Source organism: Microcaecilia unicolor, chromosome 3, assembly GCF_901765095.1.
Source record: "Microcaecilia unicolor chromosome 3, aMicUni1.1, whole genome shotgun sequence".
In the NCBI taxonomy this organism is placed as follows: domain Eukaryota; kingdom Metazoa; phylum Chordata; class Amphibia; order Gymnophiona; family Siphonopidae; genus Microcaecilia; species Microcaecilia unicolor.
Genome location: NC_044033.1, coordinates 67,973,051 through 67,990,667, shown reverse-complemented (window position 1 = coordinate 67,990,667; position 17,617 = coordinate 67,973,051). Strand labels below are relative to the sequence as shown.

The following is a 17,617-nucleotide window of genomic DNA, read 5'->3' as shown; positions in this document are numbered from 1 at the left end:
TTTCAGTTCATTTGTATGTATGATTTGTTGTCTTTTTGATCAATAAAATACACAACAAAGAAAGTCATCAAAGGAGTACTTTGATAAAAAGCAATGTAAAAATACGTCAAGTATTAGAAAAAGCAACCTTATTCAGGAGAACAGACAAAAAAACCTGAGGAGCTAAGGAAAATGCTGCATGTTTGAAGGGCCACACTGTATTAAGTCCCAAGCACTGGGGAGTTGTTCTAGTCTGATAACATGCAATGATGTCACCCATTTGTGTGCCTGCTTGTTAACGAAAAACATATTTTAGAATATTTGGATATTGCTAAGAAGTTAAAAATATATATATTTTTTTACTATGAAACCTACAACAAGTATTTGTGCATGAAAATCTAATCAAAAAATGGGAAGTGTTTGGAGACTACTCAATTTTAATACATGAAGATACTGTGTGGAGCACATGTTTTTGAATTTAACAGAGAGAATCAATAGTTTGTGAGTTTTGGAACACTATTTCATTACGTGATTTTGTTGAAACGAAAAATGAAACTTGAAGGACTTTGGAGCCACAATGTTATCTAAAACTGGTGAAGATCAGACAGTTGTAGTTCGACTTTGTGAATCAAATGTGTTTTGTTCTTGATGAAACTATTAGTGGCTTATTTGTTTTTACATATTCTTTTAAAATCTTTATATGCTTACATGGAATTAAAACTACTGCTTTTTCAAGAGCATAATTAAAAGGTATTAGATTAATCTGTGAAATTGGTTACCAGTGGTTGGAGGTCCTGGCAAGGGTGCAGCTTTTCGTCTTCGTTTGATGTCTCCCATGAACAGGGATCCTAAATGTAAACTTGTTTGTCTGCAAGTAATTATTAGAGAAAACTATTAAACAGAGAACATACCACATCAATACACCGCCTGTGTAATCTGAATCTAAATCAAAACATTCTCAATGAAGATGGAGCTGCATAATAAAGCCACCAATCTTGTTTATATCGAAACATAATTATGTTTGTTGACAAGCGCTCAGCATTTAAACGTAGCATCATAAATTGTTACTGGAATGAATAATATAAAAGGAATGCTTTTTAATTTTCAAAACCAGTAATCTTTCTAGCTCAACATAAAATCAAACACTGTTGCTTCTGACAGGAAAATAGCCAAGATTAATTATCTAAAAAGAGCACAATATTGTTGTTAGGTTATCAATTGGTTACTAATGCCTAGCTGTCAGAACTACATTTATTACAGAAACACATTATCAATTTCTTTTAAGGTTGTGAGTGAAAAGGTAAATCCATAAAGCAATATGAAATAAACTTGCAACTAATTGTCTTCCTTGCCAACAAAAATGGAACAGGATAGTTTAGCAGTTAATCACTATAACTGATATCTCTTAGGTTGAGTATGGCAGCTCATCATACTAATGTAATGTTACTTTCATATGCCTACTTTTATCAACTGAAGCTCAATTCTGGGCTCTGTTGGATGGGTCTAAACATGCGACTGCAACCCTGTGGCAAATTTCCAGATCTTAATGGACTGAAGTAGCTACTCTTTGACAGGTTGTCCCAGAAAAGCAGAAGGCAAATCATGAACCAGGGTATTTCAGTGCCCTGAACTGTTGAGCTAGTTTATGAATTACTGACTAACGTTTGTTCTGCTATCAGAACTTAAATGGTTGCATTAGTCCTTGTGATTAACAGTAACCATCAAATTCTGAAAAAGCTGGCAAGAAAGGGTAAAACATATGAAAAAAAATGAACACTGAAAACTTAAGTGCACCCACTTATTAAAATAAAATAAGAACTTAATTTTAAACTTTTAGTTTTACAAATTCAAAAGCATTACAGAGAATATGTTACTTTTGCTGGATTACACATATCTTAAAATCTGAAAAATATTTTAGACTACCCATATTCATGTAGGCATTAGCATTTTATATTTATTTTATTTAAAACAATTCTTACACAAACGTTTCTGCAATTCAAGTTAGGAGTACACTCAAAAATTTGCAAAACAAATAAAACAATCACTCAACACAATAAACTGCATATCCAACAAATCCAGTAAAGTCCCGCAAAATACATCAGAACATAAGCACTGCCATACTGGGACAGAATGAAGATCCATCAAGCCCAGTATCCTATTTCCAACAGTGACCAATCCAGGTCACAAATACCTGGAAAGATCCCAGAACAGTAAAACTGTTTTTATGCTGCTCATCCTAGAAATAAGCAGTGGATTTTCCCCAAGTCCATTTTAATAATGGCTTAAGAATTTTTCTTTTTAATAACCATACTGAGTCAGACCAATGGTCCATTTAGCCCAGTATCCTGCTTCCAACAGTGGTCAATAAAGGTCACAAGTGTCTAAACCCAATCAGTAACAACATTCCATGCCATCTCAATAACAGACTATGGACTCTTCCTCCAGAAACTTATCCAAACCTTTATTAAACCCACCCAGATATGCCAATCACTGTTACCACATCCTCTGGCAGCAAGTTCCAGAGATTAACTATTCTTTGAGTGAAAAAGTATTTCCTCCTATTTGTTTAAAAAGTTGAGTGACCCCTGGTCTTTGTACTTTTTGGAAGAGTGAAAAATCGATTCATTTCTACACCATTCAGGATTTTATAGACCTCAATAATAACTCCCCTCAGCAGTCTTTTTTCCAAGCTGAAGAGCCGTAACTTCTTTAGCCTTTCCTCATACGAGAGGAGTTCCATCCCTGTTCTCACTTTGGTCGCTCTTCTTTGAACCTTTTCTAATTCCGCTATATCTTTTTTGAGATATGGCGACCAGAATTGAACGCAATACTCAAGGTGAGGTCGCACTATGGAGTGATACAGAGGCATTATAACATTCTTGAGGCCCTATTTACTAAGCTGTGCTGTAGGCGCGCAAATGTTTTAGGGTGCGCTAATGCTAGAGACACCGATAGGAATATGGGTGTCTCTATCATTAGTGCGCGCTCATTAGTGTGCGCCAAAATGTTAGCGTGCTTACAGCACAGCTTAGTAAACAGGGCCCTTGGTCTTATTTTGCATCCCTTTCTTAATTCCTTGCATCCAGTTTGCATTTTGGCTGCCGCCGCACACTGGACAGAAGATTTCAGTATGTTGTCTATAATGAGACCTAGATCTTTTTCTTGGGTGCTTGACTTCTAAGGTGGACCCTGGAATCAGGTAACTATGATTCAGATTATTCTTCCCAATATGCACCACTTTGTATTTGTCCACATTAAATTTCATCTGCCATCTGGATGCCCAGTCTTCCAGTTTCCTAAGATCGTCCTACAATTTTTCAGAATCTGTGTATGTTTTGACTGCTTTGAATAGTTTTGTGTCATCTGCACAATTAACCACCTCACTTATTATTCCGTTTTCCAGCTCATTTATAAATATGTCAAATTGTACCGGTCCTAGCATAGATTTATTTATTTGTTGCATTTGTATCCCACATTTTCCCACCTATTTGCAGGCTCAATGTGGCTTACATTATGCCGTAATGGCGATCGCCATTTCCGGAATGAGAAATACAAAGTGATATTGCATTAAAGTTCATAAGTGACAGAGTAAATTAAGCAGTCAAGTATAGAGAGTTCGGTTTTGTCCAGTTCTGGTATGAGTTTCGTTGTCTGGTATTTAGGATGGATCATTGTGGTATGCCTTTTTTAATAGGTTGGTTTTTAGTGATTTTTGGAAGTTTGTTAGGTCTTGCATTGTTTTTATGACATTTGGTAGTGCATTCCATAGTTGCGTGTTTATGTAGGAGAAGCTGGATGCATATGTTGATTTATATTTTAGTCCTTTGCAGCTGGGGTAGTGAAGATTCAGGAATGTGTGTGCTGACCTTTTTGTGTTCCTGGTTGGTAAGTCTATGAGGTCTGACATGTAGACTGGGGCCTCGCCATGAATGATTTTATGAACCAGGGTGCAAATTTTGAACGCAATACGCTCTTTAAGTGGGAGCCAGTGTAGTTTTTCTCTTAGGGGTTTGGCATTCCATTATTCACCCTCCTCCACTGAGAAACATGGCCATTTAACCCTACCCTCTGTTTTCTGTCCAATAACCAATTCCTAAGCCATAGAGGAACATGGCCTCCTATCCCATGCCTTTTTAAAATTTTCATAGAAGTCATGATCTCATGAGGATCTTTGCCAAAAGCTTTCTGTAAATCTAGATACACTACATCAACTGGTTCACTTTTATCCACAGGTTTATTGCTTCAAAGAAATGAAGCAAATTGATGTGACAAGACTTCCCTTGATTGAACTCAAGATGAATCTGTCCCATTAAATCATGTTTGTCTATGTGTTCTGTAATTTTACCCGGCTGATGTTAGGCTTACCAGTCTGTAATTTTCAGGCTCACCCCTGGAACCCTTTTTAAAAATCTGCGTTACATTGGCCACCCTCCAATCTTCAGGTACAATGGATGATTTTATCAAAGACAAGTAAAACATACCGACTATCAATATGTCATACCTGAAAATCACCCAGTCTCCTTATTTTGCAGCTTGACCACTATCGGGTGTACAACATGATTGCTGCTACTGGCTCAGTCCCACCATTTCAAACCCAGTCCTGTAGCAGCACGTCCTGTAGTGCTGCTACAGGACTGGGTTTGAAATGGTGGGACTGAATGGTGGAACCCAGTCCAGTAGCAGCACTACAGCACTGCAGATCTGGGGATCGCTCCTGCCTTGTCACTAGCCCACAAGGGACACTCACCAGTAAGAGCAAGGGACTTGGACGGTAAGTGGGGTGGTGTTCACCATGTTGCTCAGGGATAAGATAAGAAGGTACAATAAGGGTATCACATAGCTGCTCAAGGAGGGGTGGAAATGGAGTATCACAATGCTGCTCAAAGGGTTGGGGCCAGTGGAGGTATTCTATAAAAGTGTGCGCACATTTATGCACATAGGGAGCACCTATTCTATCAAGGAAAATAGGTGGCAACTTTCCTTTATAGAATACTAGTATAATAGTATAGATATGTGGCTATAATTCAGCTGCAAGTATTTATGCCAGCCATAGAATTGCTTACACCTATGTGCCTGAGATATGCTTGTAACTTATAGAATAATATGTTATACATTAAATGTGAGTCTCACCTCTACTCTGCCCCGGCTCCACCTACGCATATGCCTACCTTAGGAACCATTTTGGCATGTGCATGTATGTCCAGACATATACATGTATATGCCATTATTCTAATCACTTACATTCAGAATCAGCACATAGTGTTAATGTTCACTTTATAGAATTATTCCCTTAATGCTTGCTTAAAGGTGGTAAGTGCACCTAGGCTATCTGTAGCAGTAATTGGCGTATGGTAACTTACCATGTGCTAATTTCACACACTCTTCATGCCTATAGTAACATAGTAAATGACAACAGATAAAGACCTGTACGGTCCATTCAGTGTGCCCAACAAGATAAACTAATTTTACATGGTATGCGATATTTTATATGTATACCCTTAAAATTTACACTCAAGTCCATCCATATCTATTCAGTCATGATCAGGGCGTAGACCGTAGAAGTCTGTCCAGCACGGGTTTTGCTTCCCAATTACCGGCATCGCCACCCAATCTCCGCTAAGATTCCGTGGAGATATAACCTGCCAATTCTCTATTCATTTCCCTCCCCTTGCTGTAGCAAGTGGTTACCATGCTCTCTCCCCTGCCCTCCCCCCCATGTCCAGCAGCCCTCCTGTATCCCCTGGCCTCCCCCTGTCCACCAACCATCCTCTCTCCCCTGCTCTCCTCCCATATCCAGCAACCCTCCTCTTTCCCTTGGCCCCCCCCCCCCCCCGTCCACCAACCCTATTCTCTCCCATGCCCTCCCCCCCCATGTCCAGCAACCCTCCTCTCTCCCCTCCCCTCCATCGATCCATGTCCAGCAACCTTGATCTCTCCCCTGCCCTCCCCCCCATGTCCAGCAACCCTCCTCTCTCCCCTCCCCTCCATCGATCCATGTCCAGCAACCTTGATTTCTCCCCTGCCTTTCCCCCATATCCAGCAACCCTCCTCTTTCCCTTGGCCTCCCCCTCACCCTGCTCTCTCCCCATGTACAGCAACCCTCCTCTCTCTCCCCTGCCCTCCCCCCATATCCAGCTACCCTCCTCGCCGCTGCTCCCGCCCCCCTCCGTGCCGGGCCCCCTGCACTGACATGAGAGTGTGAAAGCGCTGCAGGCAGCAGCAGATCGCTCTGCTGCTGCCTGCAGTGCTTCCACACGGAGGTGAGAGGCGCTGTCATGTCAGTGCAGGGGACCTGATACGGAGGGGGGCGGGAGCGGCGTCGGGGATGGGGGGGGTGGAGGTTGGTTAGCCGGCGATGTTGTTTCGTCTCCAGGCTCCAGCGGCAGCGTCCGTTTCCCTCTCTTTTCCACCCTCTGACGTCATCATGTCTTGATGCGAGGGCGGGACAAAGAGGGAAGTCTCTACTGCGCATTTGCGGGTGAGTCGGTCACTTGTCATTTATATGTTTCATATTCAATGCCAGGTCATGTTCAGTCATCGGAATTGAATATCTGAGCAGACGATTGGCAATATTAGAGCCAATATTTAGCTCTTAACTGGATAAGTGAAACCGGACAAAAAAAAGACTGTGTTTTATGGGGTCCAATGTTCGGTTACCTTATTCGGCTAAGTGGGAGTATCAGCCCTTAACCACATACATGCCGATTCTACCTGTGGACCACCCACAATATAGCTGGTTTCAGTTTACATGGTTAGAGGGGATATTTAGCAGCACTATCTGACAGGAGCCTATACAGATTAAAGTCAGTTAAGTCATCGCTTGTTCTTTTTACTGAAATGTATACCCCACAACTTAGATGGCCAATATCTCCCATTGTAACAAAGTGGACTTGGCCCGCTTTTGTTCTCAGGGGCTCAAATTACAGAAGCATTACCAGAACGTATGATAGGTACAAACTATTAACAGGGTGATTGCTGGCTGGCATTTAGCAGAACAGAATATAGACATGTTATCATTTTATTACTAACTGAACAGCGTTACAATCCAAAACCTGAACAAGCATGATTGTCTCAAAGGAAAATATTCAGATCAGCAGATGAACAGTTAGCGTATAATGATTTTAAGTTCTTGGCTTACTTCTCAGCTTAAAAAAAATTGATCAGTTTCCATACAATGAAAGATTTCATAAAATATAATTATATGAATAATCAAATTAGCACAAAGTGGAATTAACTATACTGCCAGTAATTCTACAACTGCACATGTCTGGCTTGCCTTTTGGCTCAAGACCAATTACATGAATAATTTAGAGCCCATGCTTGCACACAAATCAAGTCTAATTTTTAAAAGTATTTCAGAACTTCACAGACTAATAGAATAACTTGTAATCAGTCACATTCAAATATGGAAATAATGCAAACTAAAAACAAAGTAACTTCTGCTGATAGACACCAGATTCAACATTCAAGCAAATCCCAAAGTATTCTAACGTAGTGTTATTTTTCAGGGATCCAAGTTTAATAACCAAAACAAAGAACTGTTTTCTATAGATATGCGCTCTCAATATGTCATGGTAACTGCTTTTACCATATAATGGGCAATTCTATAAGAGGGTGCTCATAGTTACACTCCACTTGAGTGTGTAAGTGTATAGAATATTGTCACTTTCATGGGTAAATGTACACCTGTGTGCGCACAGGTAGCAGCAAAGACACTTAACTGCTATTCTGTAAGGCTGTGCATAAGTGGCATCTAACTTAAATACAAGGGGATGTTCATATGGGTGGGGTGTGGGTGGGGCTGCCACTTACGCACACAATTTACAGAACACACTAAGGCCCCAATGATCAAAAGTAAATGCAGAGGCCACTAGCGCAGGACCAGTGCCTGCATTTACCTAGCGCCGATGATCAGAGGGTGCCTGGTGCGAGCGCACAGGGAATACTGCAGAGCTCATTTTAAATAAATTTAAACGAGCCCTGCTCATTTAAATTATATTTAAATGTAGCTCTCCAGTGCCCATATGATCAGAGCACTGCGCTCTGATCTTACGGACCGAATAGTGCCTTAACCCTATGCCAGCTCGGAGCTGGAATTAGGGCTAAGTTTCTTCCTCCCCCCTCCCCCTCTATGCCAGGTACTCCGGGTTGTCACTGTCAGCCCGGGCTGCCACCGTCAGTCCTAGGGGGTCCAGTGAAACCCTGGACCCTCCAAGGGTTGAGGACCTAGTGCCCCCCAAGCCTCCCCACACCCCTAAACAGTGTGGGGAATTGATCATCGGGGCCTAAGGGCCTGTTTTAATAAACTGCACTAGCGATTCCTGGCATGGCAAATGAACTGCAGCCCATTCATTTTTAATGGGCTGCCTCACATTTGCCGTGTGGGAATCGCTAGCGTGGTTTAGTAAAAGAGGTCCTAAGATATGCACATCCTTGCCATATATGAATCTATGACTAGTGTAACAGCTGGTATCCAAATGTAAGGTATGTTGATACTGAAATACAAATATTCTATAACAGAATCTGGGCAATCAGATCCCAAAATAGAGAATAGGTTCTCACCATGCAGCATTGGGGCACCCAAAAAGAGGTAGAATTGCCCTCAGAGTTTCACTAAAAAGCATAAAACATAGATGTGCTTAAGAAATAGCCAGAGCATTTTATTTAATGACTGGCTGTCTGATGTTATAACAAAATTTGTACTCAGAATGGTATTGTTAGTATTTTATATTACAAAGCAGATAAGTAGAACACTTATCTCAGCGTTTCTCAACTGTTTGTAAACACTTGAGTTCTTGAAATTTAATTAAATATATAGGAATGAATTCTATAAATCACGCCTAAAAAATCAGAAGAGGCAGAAACCTGCTTAAGAACTATTCTATAACGCTATATAGTGCTTAAGCGCAGGGGTCACATAAACATTTAGGCGTGTCCATTTGAACCAACGAAAATGTGGTGCAAATGCCACACTTAAATTTATGTGCAGAAGCCTTGTATTCTATAATTTTGTGCACAACTCAAACCCACACCCATGCTCCACCCCACAACGCCCCATGACCTTCCCATGTCTGCACCCCCTTTTCCGAGATGCACGTATAATTTAGGTGTGGATCACGTGCCTAAATTTATGTGTGTATGTAATGTAACTGGCTAACGAGCTATTAACCATCAATAATTAGATGCTATCAATTATTGATGTTAATTGGCTCTGATTAGGATTTTGAATGCGCATCTGATTGCACACTATTCTGTAATGCTGGGTGCCTAAAGCCCATAGCATGGAAGGGGCATGGGTGGGTCACAGGTGTTCCAAAACGCTGCGCACAGTATTAGAGAATAATGGGTCTCTGTGTCCAACTTGGGCACCAAGATTTACACCAGAGTTGAGCGCACAAACCGGCACTAAGCACTATTCTATAAAGGGCACATGCCCTTTATAGAATAGTGCTTAGTGCCAACCTTTTCCGGCACCCATTTTTGAGCGCTATTTATAGAATTCCCCTTCAATCAGCTTTAATATCTCTTGGGACACTGTCAGGTCCATCACTGTCAAGTGGAAATAGCAAGCACCACCAAGATACTGATTCATTCAGACTTCCTCTCTACAGTCAATAGACATGGGTTAGGGAAGAAACTGCTTAGGAAAGTCACTGTGAAGTCTAAGAATACTTCTGTATCCACAGAAGGTTGTACACCACACACACACATGCACAATTACATAATTAGACAGCAGCTGTGGCAATAAATATGTTGGGGGAATACTTCCAGGGCACAGAATTTACCAGCGAGGAGGTGAGGCTAAGGCAGTGGTCTGCGGGTGAAGAGGAACTGCTGCAGTCTTCCTCCTGCATAGCACATCTCAATTAGAAGGTGAGACATGCGGTGCCCAAAATTCTGTGTTATTTCTGTGAACCTTTGAGCACCATATGATTACATTTTTGTCACAGATTAAAATACCTGCTTATGTTTTTGAGAATCTTGGAACACTGTTCTATTTAATATATTGTATTAATAATTATAACAATTGTTTGGAATAATTATATTTTCTGATTCACAGTTCCCTGTGATGTAACTTTGAAAGATCAATAGTGGTCTTGGGCTGAAATGGGGGAAAATGTTGACTATTCTACAATCTGAAAAATACTTCACAAGCATGGCCTGTATGGGAGGGTGGCAAAAAGGAAATCACTGCTGAAGTACAGTCATATGGTAGTGGTCTTCACTCATTACACGACATTGTTGACCAGTGTGCGTTGATGACATCCACCCCACCAGCCTGCTTGCAAACCTTTTATTGGGCATGTTCTCAAGGTAGTGGGCATTTCCAAATGCATATTCTTTATCTATTGAGAAATGCCTTGTCCTTCAAGCATGCAGCTCTTCCCCCTCATCCACTTGGATAGAGAGGCAGGGAGTTCCAGAAAAAAGCCAGAATCATGAGGAAGGTCGCCAGGTCTCCAGGGACCGCCACTAGCCCCCGGGCCTTGCACTGAAAAACACTGCCATATGATGTACTGCATAGTGTTGATGAAAAAACCCTTAGGGAACACTGCATCCAGATGAGAGAAGGTTTTGTGGTCTGATGACACCAAACTGGAACTTTTTGATTTTAATGCTAAGCAATGCGTGTGGTATAAAACAAATACAGCACATCATCCTGCTCGGGGCTGGCCTTAGCAATTGTGGGGCCCTGTGCAGACCAGTTTGGTACCCCCCCCCCCCCCCCACCAACCAGAGGTGAAGCCGAAAAGGTAATAAAATGGTGCTATACCATTGAGAAGAGAGATAACAAAGGGCAAGGGGGAGTGAGAGGGAGGAGATGTAAGGGCTGGCTGTAGGTTTTGTAGGAAGAGTATGCAGCATCTGTGCTGAAGAGCACAATTACCAAGAGGGGAGGGGAAGGGAGAGAGAAGGAGACCAAGAGGGAGATGGAAAGGGAAAAGAAGTTTTGACTTTTGGTCAGCCAACAGTTGCAAAATTGACTCAGTTAAGTATGGGGCCCTTTGTGGCCAACTGCTGTAACCCTGCTTAAATCTGGCTTTGACCTTGCTAACACTACCCCTACAGTAAAGCATGGTGGTAGCATTATTATGTTGTGGGGATGCTTTGCAACAGCAGGAACTGGGAAGTTTATGAAGATCAAGGGACAGATGGATGGTACAAAGCACACGCAGATCCTGAAGAAAAACCTATTCCAGTCTGCCACAAAGCTGGGGGACTGGGGAGAAAATTCACTTTTTAAGCAGGGCAATAGTCCCAACGATAGAGCAAAAGCAACAATAAAGTGGGTTCAACAAGAAGAATGTCAATATTCTTGGTGGGCTTAGTCAAAGCCCAGACCTAGATCTGACAGAAAATCTGTGGCAAGACTGGAAGACTGCAGTCCACAGATGATTCCCACACAAATTGAAAGAGCTTGAATTTGTTATGGGATTTTCTGGAACTTTCAGGCCAGTGCTAATACTTTTTTCTCTGGCTGCAGTTTCTTTGTTCCACAGTGCTGGTTTTTTACTGACACTGCTATACAGGAGGCTCTGTCAGCTCAGATAAGATAAGACTTTTGCTGCTTGGGCACCCCCCACATAAGGCCCCTGTAGCTAACGGCCTGTACTCAGAACACCGTTCAGACTGAATACAATGGTAATGACTTAGTGTAAGGGGGGGGGGGGGGGGATGTAAGGAGACTGTATACGTGACACTCTCCATGATTGGTGTGTGGTGCTGGAGGTGGGATAGCAATATACGCTATAAAGATATGTTGCCCCGTTACCGGTGGGATACACTGTACTGATGACCAGGGCCGGTCAAACCCGGTAAGCGGGGTGAGCACCGCAGGGGGGCGCCTGACTTCAAGGGCGCCGCTGCGGCACCATACCGTGCCGCCCTTGGTGCTTTAAATCTTTAATTTACCTCCGTTCCAGCAGCCGCATCATTTGAAAGCCCTGCCCCGTCTCTAGCCTTCCCTCCCTTCGTGAGTTCGTTCCGCAGTCCCACCTTCTGACGTCATTTCCTCGAGGGCGGGACTGCAGAATGAACTCACGAAGGGAGGGAAGACTAGAGACGGGGCAAGGCTTTCAAATGACGCGGCTGCTGGAACGGAGGTAAATTAAAGATTTAAAGCACCAAGGGCGGCGGGGGATGGGGGCAAAGGAGAATCGCTGGACAGGGGCAGGGTGGGAGAAGAGAGAAAGGAGATGCTGGGGGGGCGGGGGCGCGCAAGTGCCGGAGGGGGGGGGGGGGGCGCACGGGCGCCAACTCATAGTCTGCAGGGGGGCACCAGAGACCCTAGGACCGGCCCTGCTGATGAGTTAGACCCTGTGTCCTTGTCAGGAGCCTATCTCCCAGGAAATATATAATTATATTTCCCCTCCCTCTTCTGCGATTGTAAGTACTGAAAACTATTCCTTTGCAGCTGCAACTTTTTCATTCTTTCTTTCTACTGTTCCTGTATTGCTTAGGGACTTTTGCATAGTGATCTCTCCATAGTTTGTATGATTATTTCTTATACAGAACTGAGAATGTTATTTCCTGCTTAGCTACCTAATAAAAGATATTTCTTCTATTCGTTGCCTGATTCTTTCCCTTTCCTGAGAACAGTATATACTCCACGCTGTTTACAGAAACTATTCTGCCAAGAGGAAAGGGCAAAAACTAAATCACTCTGCTACTGAAAGTTGGTAAACACAGTTGTTATTCCATCACAAGTACTGAAAAGACGTATAAAGGCTGATGGTTTCCTTTAATTATTAATATTTCTTTTATGCTGAAAGTGTGGAGTATGTTGGATAGATCAGTAAAACACGACTACTTTAATGCATTTAGACAGTGGAATGTGAAAAATCTACATTGGTGTGTAGACGTTTTTGATGCGGTGTATGATGTAATTCGTTTTCATCCATAAAATATCCTCAGTATATGGAAAATGTATCGCCTCTTCCTACATTATCCTAAATCAGGAGATTCTGAACTCCATTCCTCAAAAGCTGCAAACTGGCCTGATTTTCAGGATGCCACCAGTGGTTAAACCTGAGATAGCTGCACTTGGTTCAACAAATGGCTTTAATTTGCATAGTTTAGTTAATTTGAAAACCAACCTTGTTTGTGGCCATTGAGGACCAGAGGTGAGAACCACTCTGCTAGACCATGATAGTATTCTGGAGATGACCCCTATGCTACCTCTGACTGTTTCTACATAACACAAAGAAAAACTGTTAATGAAATGAAAGATAATGTATAAAGTCATCCATCTGAACCCATAAATCTGAAGTACAGGAGTTACAGCAATCACGGCTTGAATAAGGCTGCCACAAATTGATTATCTATTAAACTACATTGAGATATCTAAATTATTGATCTGAAAGATTATGGTATTCCAGCTTTCTCCTCCCCCACCTCCTCCAAGCACCTACAATGGAGTCACAACAAATAGCACTAAGTAAGAATTACTCTGTTATTGTCGTCACCCCTCATGTAGAACACAGCAGTTACTTTTTAATTTAAAATCAATGGATGTCTGAAAGGCAGCCTTGTTCCTTCAGCATAAATGAATCATTTGTCTTTGTAATGCACAACACTCCAATTATCAGCCAAGGTGAGAGTAAGGGATATTTTTCTCCCAGTATTCATAGCAGGTAAAAAGTAGAGATCTATTCAATAATGGAGTTTTCCCCCATAGACATAGACCAAAAAAGTAATTTCTGAGGATAGCCTTTCATTTCTAAATTTCCTAACTGAAAGAATAGAAAATGTTTCAAAAATATTTATTCTATCTTAAACCATCATTATCACAATTCTATAAAATTACATATAAATATAAAATGATACCCACATGGTTTAAAATTGATTCACAGAAAAAAATACATATTTCTACCTCGTACACATTGCTGCTTGCATATAAGCTAACGTAGAAATGACAGGACAAAAACCCCTCTTTCTTCTTAGACTGTTGTAATAAAAAGTGGTATTCTAGTTAAGCTGCAATCATATCCACACACTCACTTTATTACATTTGTAAATTTGTATAATGGTGTATCAAAAAGCATAATACTGGCCCTCTGCTTAGCAAGCTCAACAAGATATTTAAAGATAAAGCTAAAACTTATAAAAAAAAAAAAAAACAACCACCACCTTAAGTACAATTTATAGACAGGAAGCTATATACTGTATTTATCCCCCAACTCTGATTCCTTCTCTATAGCTGACTGTAAGCTATTATTTATAAATAGTATTCTGGTGATAAGCCGGCAATTTAAAAAAACCTGTTGCCTGTAAACATAGCTTCTTATATACAAGTGACAGGGACTCTGTCATATGGAATAATCTTGAACAAAGACAACATGAACTTGTTGCCTTATGCATTTACAAGCATCTTTCAGAGTATTAGGCCTAGTTAAGGCTGCCCTCCAGACAAATGTTCCTAAGCAGCCTCACACAAGCTAGGGAGACAAACAGATGTGACTGTGGTCTAGTTTGGCAAGACCACTCACTGTCAATAATCTCCTCCAATTCAGAAAAGAAATGAAAACCTACCTCTTCAAAAAATTCTACAGCTAATCACAAAGATATCGTCGTCTTCCTTTGAAATCTACCACTTCAAAAACTATGGGCCCTGTTTACTAAGCAGCGTTATAGGTGTGTTAACATTTTTAACGTGCGTTAACCATGTACGTGCATTAACCATGTACGTGCCTACAATATCCCTATAGGCGCCTATGTGATTAGTACGTACGCTAAGTAAAGGAGCGCTAAAAACACTATCACACCTTAGTAAACAGGGCACTATATGATTAAACATCACCAAAACTCTACAACTGAACACAGAAGCTACCACTACCTTAACCTCTTCATATCTAGGCGCATCTGTTGGATATACGATGTACCGTGTGCTTCTGCGCTTCGTGGGTGTGTGCCCCTTTAACCGCGGTGTCGTGTTCATCTGGGGCACGTGGCCTAACGCCGCCTCTGCATTCGGGACCAGTACTGTTGACCACGTGGTGTACGGGCTGCCAAACGGCCACGTGCTTCGCGCGGTCAATTATGTCCGGTATGAGTCAGGTCCCGCTATCACCACGTTCGAGCTTTTGCTCACAGCCCGACCCCCCCTCGGCCCACCTAGTGCACTCTGATACGGAGGGGCCAAAGATAATTAAAAGGCTGGGAGGGTAGCGTCTGTCAGACGCTAAATTTCTTCTGCAGGTCCAACTCGGCAGGGCACAGCCACGTGGAGCCGCAGCGGGAAACGCACCCATCCCCCCATTGTTGGTTCAACTATCCGATCCCGCGCCCTCGCGCCCAATTAGACTCCCTACCGCATTGCAATAGTGTGACCCAATCCATGCCACAGCATGGCAGGGCCAGAGCGATGTAGGCTGCTGTCCCTATCGGACGCTTCACGCGGGTCGCGGAGGTGAGAGGCAGCTTCCCGGCCGGCTACCACTGGATTGTAGAACCAGCTCTCTCAACATTAACCGCCTTTCACTTATACGCCATCGGGGACCGAGACTAGTGCGTGGCACAGCCAGTACGAATGAATGGCAATGACGGCTGCATGGGGGAGTGGAAACCGAGATTACCCCAATTGGCTTCTTAGCGCACAATGGACTAGGTAGGCTTACTTCCACTGTTGTCTATTAAGCCTCGCGTGCAGCAGCTCTTAGGTTTGTTGGCTTTGTTTTGAGTGCACTGGATAACGGCTGCGCAGGGTAGGTGGAAATATAGACCAACCCAAAAACGTCTTGGATGCGCTACGATGCGTCCGTCTTTCCGACCGCTGTGCCGCCCAGCACACACTGGATCGCATGCTCATCTGGCTCCCCTCCTACTCCCGCCCACGGCCGCAGGTAGGCGCACGTATCCGCGTTCGCGTCCAGTCACGGTCGGGGCCCATGACAACAAGGAAGGGGGGGGGCACGACAGAAACGGACACCGATGCACACCCCAACAGCATGGAATTCCTCTCCGATGCACTCCCATACTCACTGTGAGGGGGGAGGGAGGTCCCGAGCACCACAACGATGATGCCCCTTTGGTCCGACCACCGCAGGAATCCAACATAAATGTGACACCGGGACTCCACGAGATCACGCAGCGAGCCGCGCACGGGGCAGAGCCGGACGATAGCGTCTGATTCACAGCATCTCGGACACGGGGCCTCCTCCCACGCGCTCGGGGACGGTGAAGTGTGCTGGTGAAGTATGTATGCTGGTGCCCGGACGCCTAAAGAGGCCGTCCGGGCTCCGCCCAGGGGCTTTTAAACCCCTTTGATGCTCTTCCCCTTGTCAGCGGGGTGTCCGCGGGCGGCGGGAACATGCCCATCACGCCTCGCCTGCACCCCGCTGCGCATGCCCGTCGGGGCACGGCGCCATATTATAGGCGGCTCCGTGCACCCATCGGGGCACTGCGCCTTGCTTACATCACCAAAACTCTACAACTGAACACAGAAGCTACCACTACCTTAACCTCTTCATATCTCTCTCTTCAAAAACTCTATGAATAACCACACGAACTATAGATGCCCTCTCCACATTGCACAACACTATTGTAACTCCGCCAAAGTGTAAACTGCAAGCCACTTTGAACCAAAATTTGTTTTTTTTGATAATAGTGGGATACAAGAATGCATAAATAGATAAATAAAAATAAGGTAAAATAAAGACAATATAAGCACAGACAGAACTTCATCTGTACAACAGTAGAGCAGGCCTGCATGTGTGATAGCAGTGGTAAAGCTGCAACACAGGGAAGTAAATGGGCTACCAAAACCAGATTAGTGTGAATTTCACTGAATCAAAATGTATGTGCCACTCTTCCTCAAAAATAGAGACCATTAATATGGTCTTAAACTCTACTAATCTTTTATCTGATGTTAACTTTACAAAGCTATCAAACTTGAAGCAGGCAAGTGATGCCAGGGGCCTCAAATGGAAAGATGCATAAGAACAAGAGGCAGCAGAAGAGGAGATCACCTAAACTATCAAAAAGCTGTGGACAGATGAAGGCAGAGAGATGGGCAGGTTACAACAGAGCTTCATATACGGGAGGGTATATGGTGACCATAGCTCAGGTGGGGCCATTGGGGGTTTTCTGGTTGGGGGGTGTGTGCATTGGGGGGGGGAGGGTCCTTGATCAAGGGGGCCTTCATCAGGTAAGGTATGGATTGATCAAAGGACTGATGACACAGTCAACCCCTTTAAGATATCGGCCTGAGATCGGGCTGCTGCTTTGTGGCTTCTGGGACAGTAGGATAAACCAGTAAGGACTCCTTAGAGATGGTTGTCCCTGTTCGATTATGTCCCTCCACAGAGCATTAAAAAAATATAAATGTGAACTTGTAGTGATTATAGGAAGCCATGATTTGGAAAATAGCAACTGTTTAAAAACAGCTATTTGTATATTATGGTAGTGAATTATGACCATATTAAAATGGATAGGAAGTAAGCTTCTGATATCAGTGTTAATGTTTCATACATCTGTAAGACAACCAAGCATCAGGCTCCCACTACTTAAAACTACATTAAACATTTAAAGTGGCTGGATTTAGAGAACAGATTTTTTTTTTAGAACTACAGTCCATTACACAAAAAACTCTGATAGCTGCCCAACGAATATATACTTGCAAAGAAAAACAAGAACCATA

General features: G+C 43.0%; 1 protein-coding gene across 1 annotated transcript in view; it reads right to left on the bottom strand.

Moving 5' to 3' along the window:
• The window catches only part of GPATCH2 (G-patch domain containing 2), a 335,139-nt gene that overhangs the window by 36,873 nt on the left and 280,649 nt on the right, over positions 1–17,617 (bottom strand). Inside the window, exon 9 of the mRNA XM_030196023.1 lies at positions 759–847. Coding sequence (XP_030051883.1) covers positions 759–847 — 89 coding nt within the window. The remainder of the gene's footprint in view (positions 1–758; positions 848–17,617) is intronic.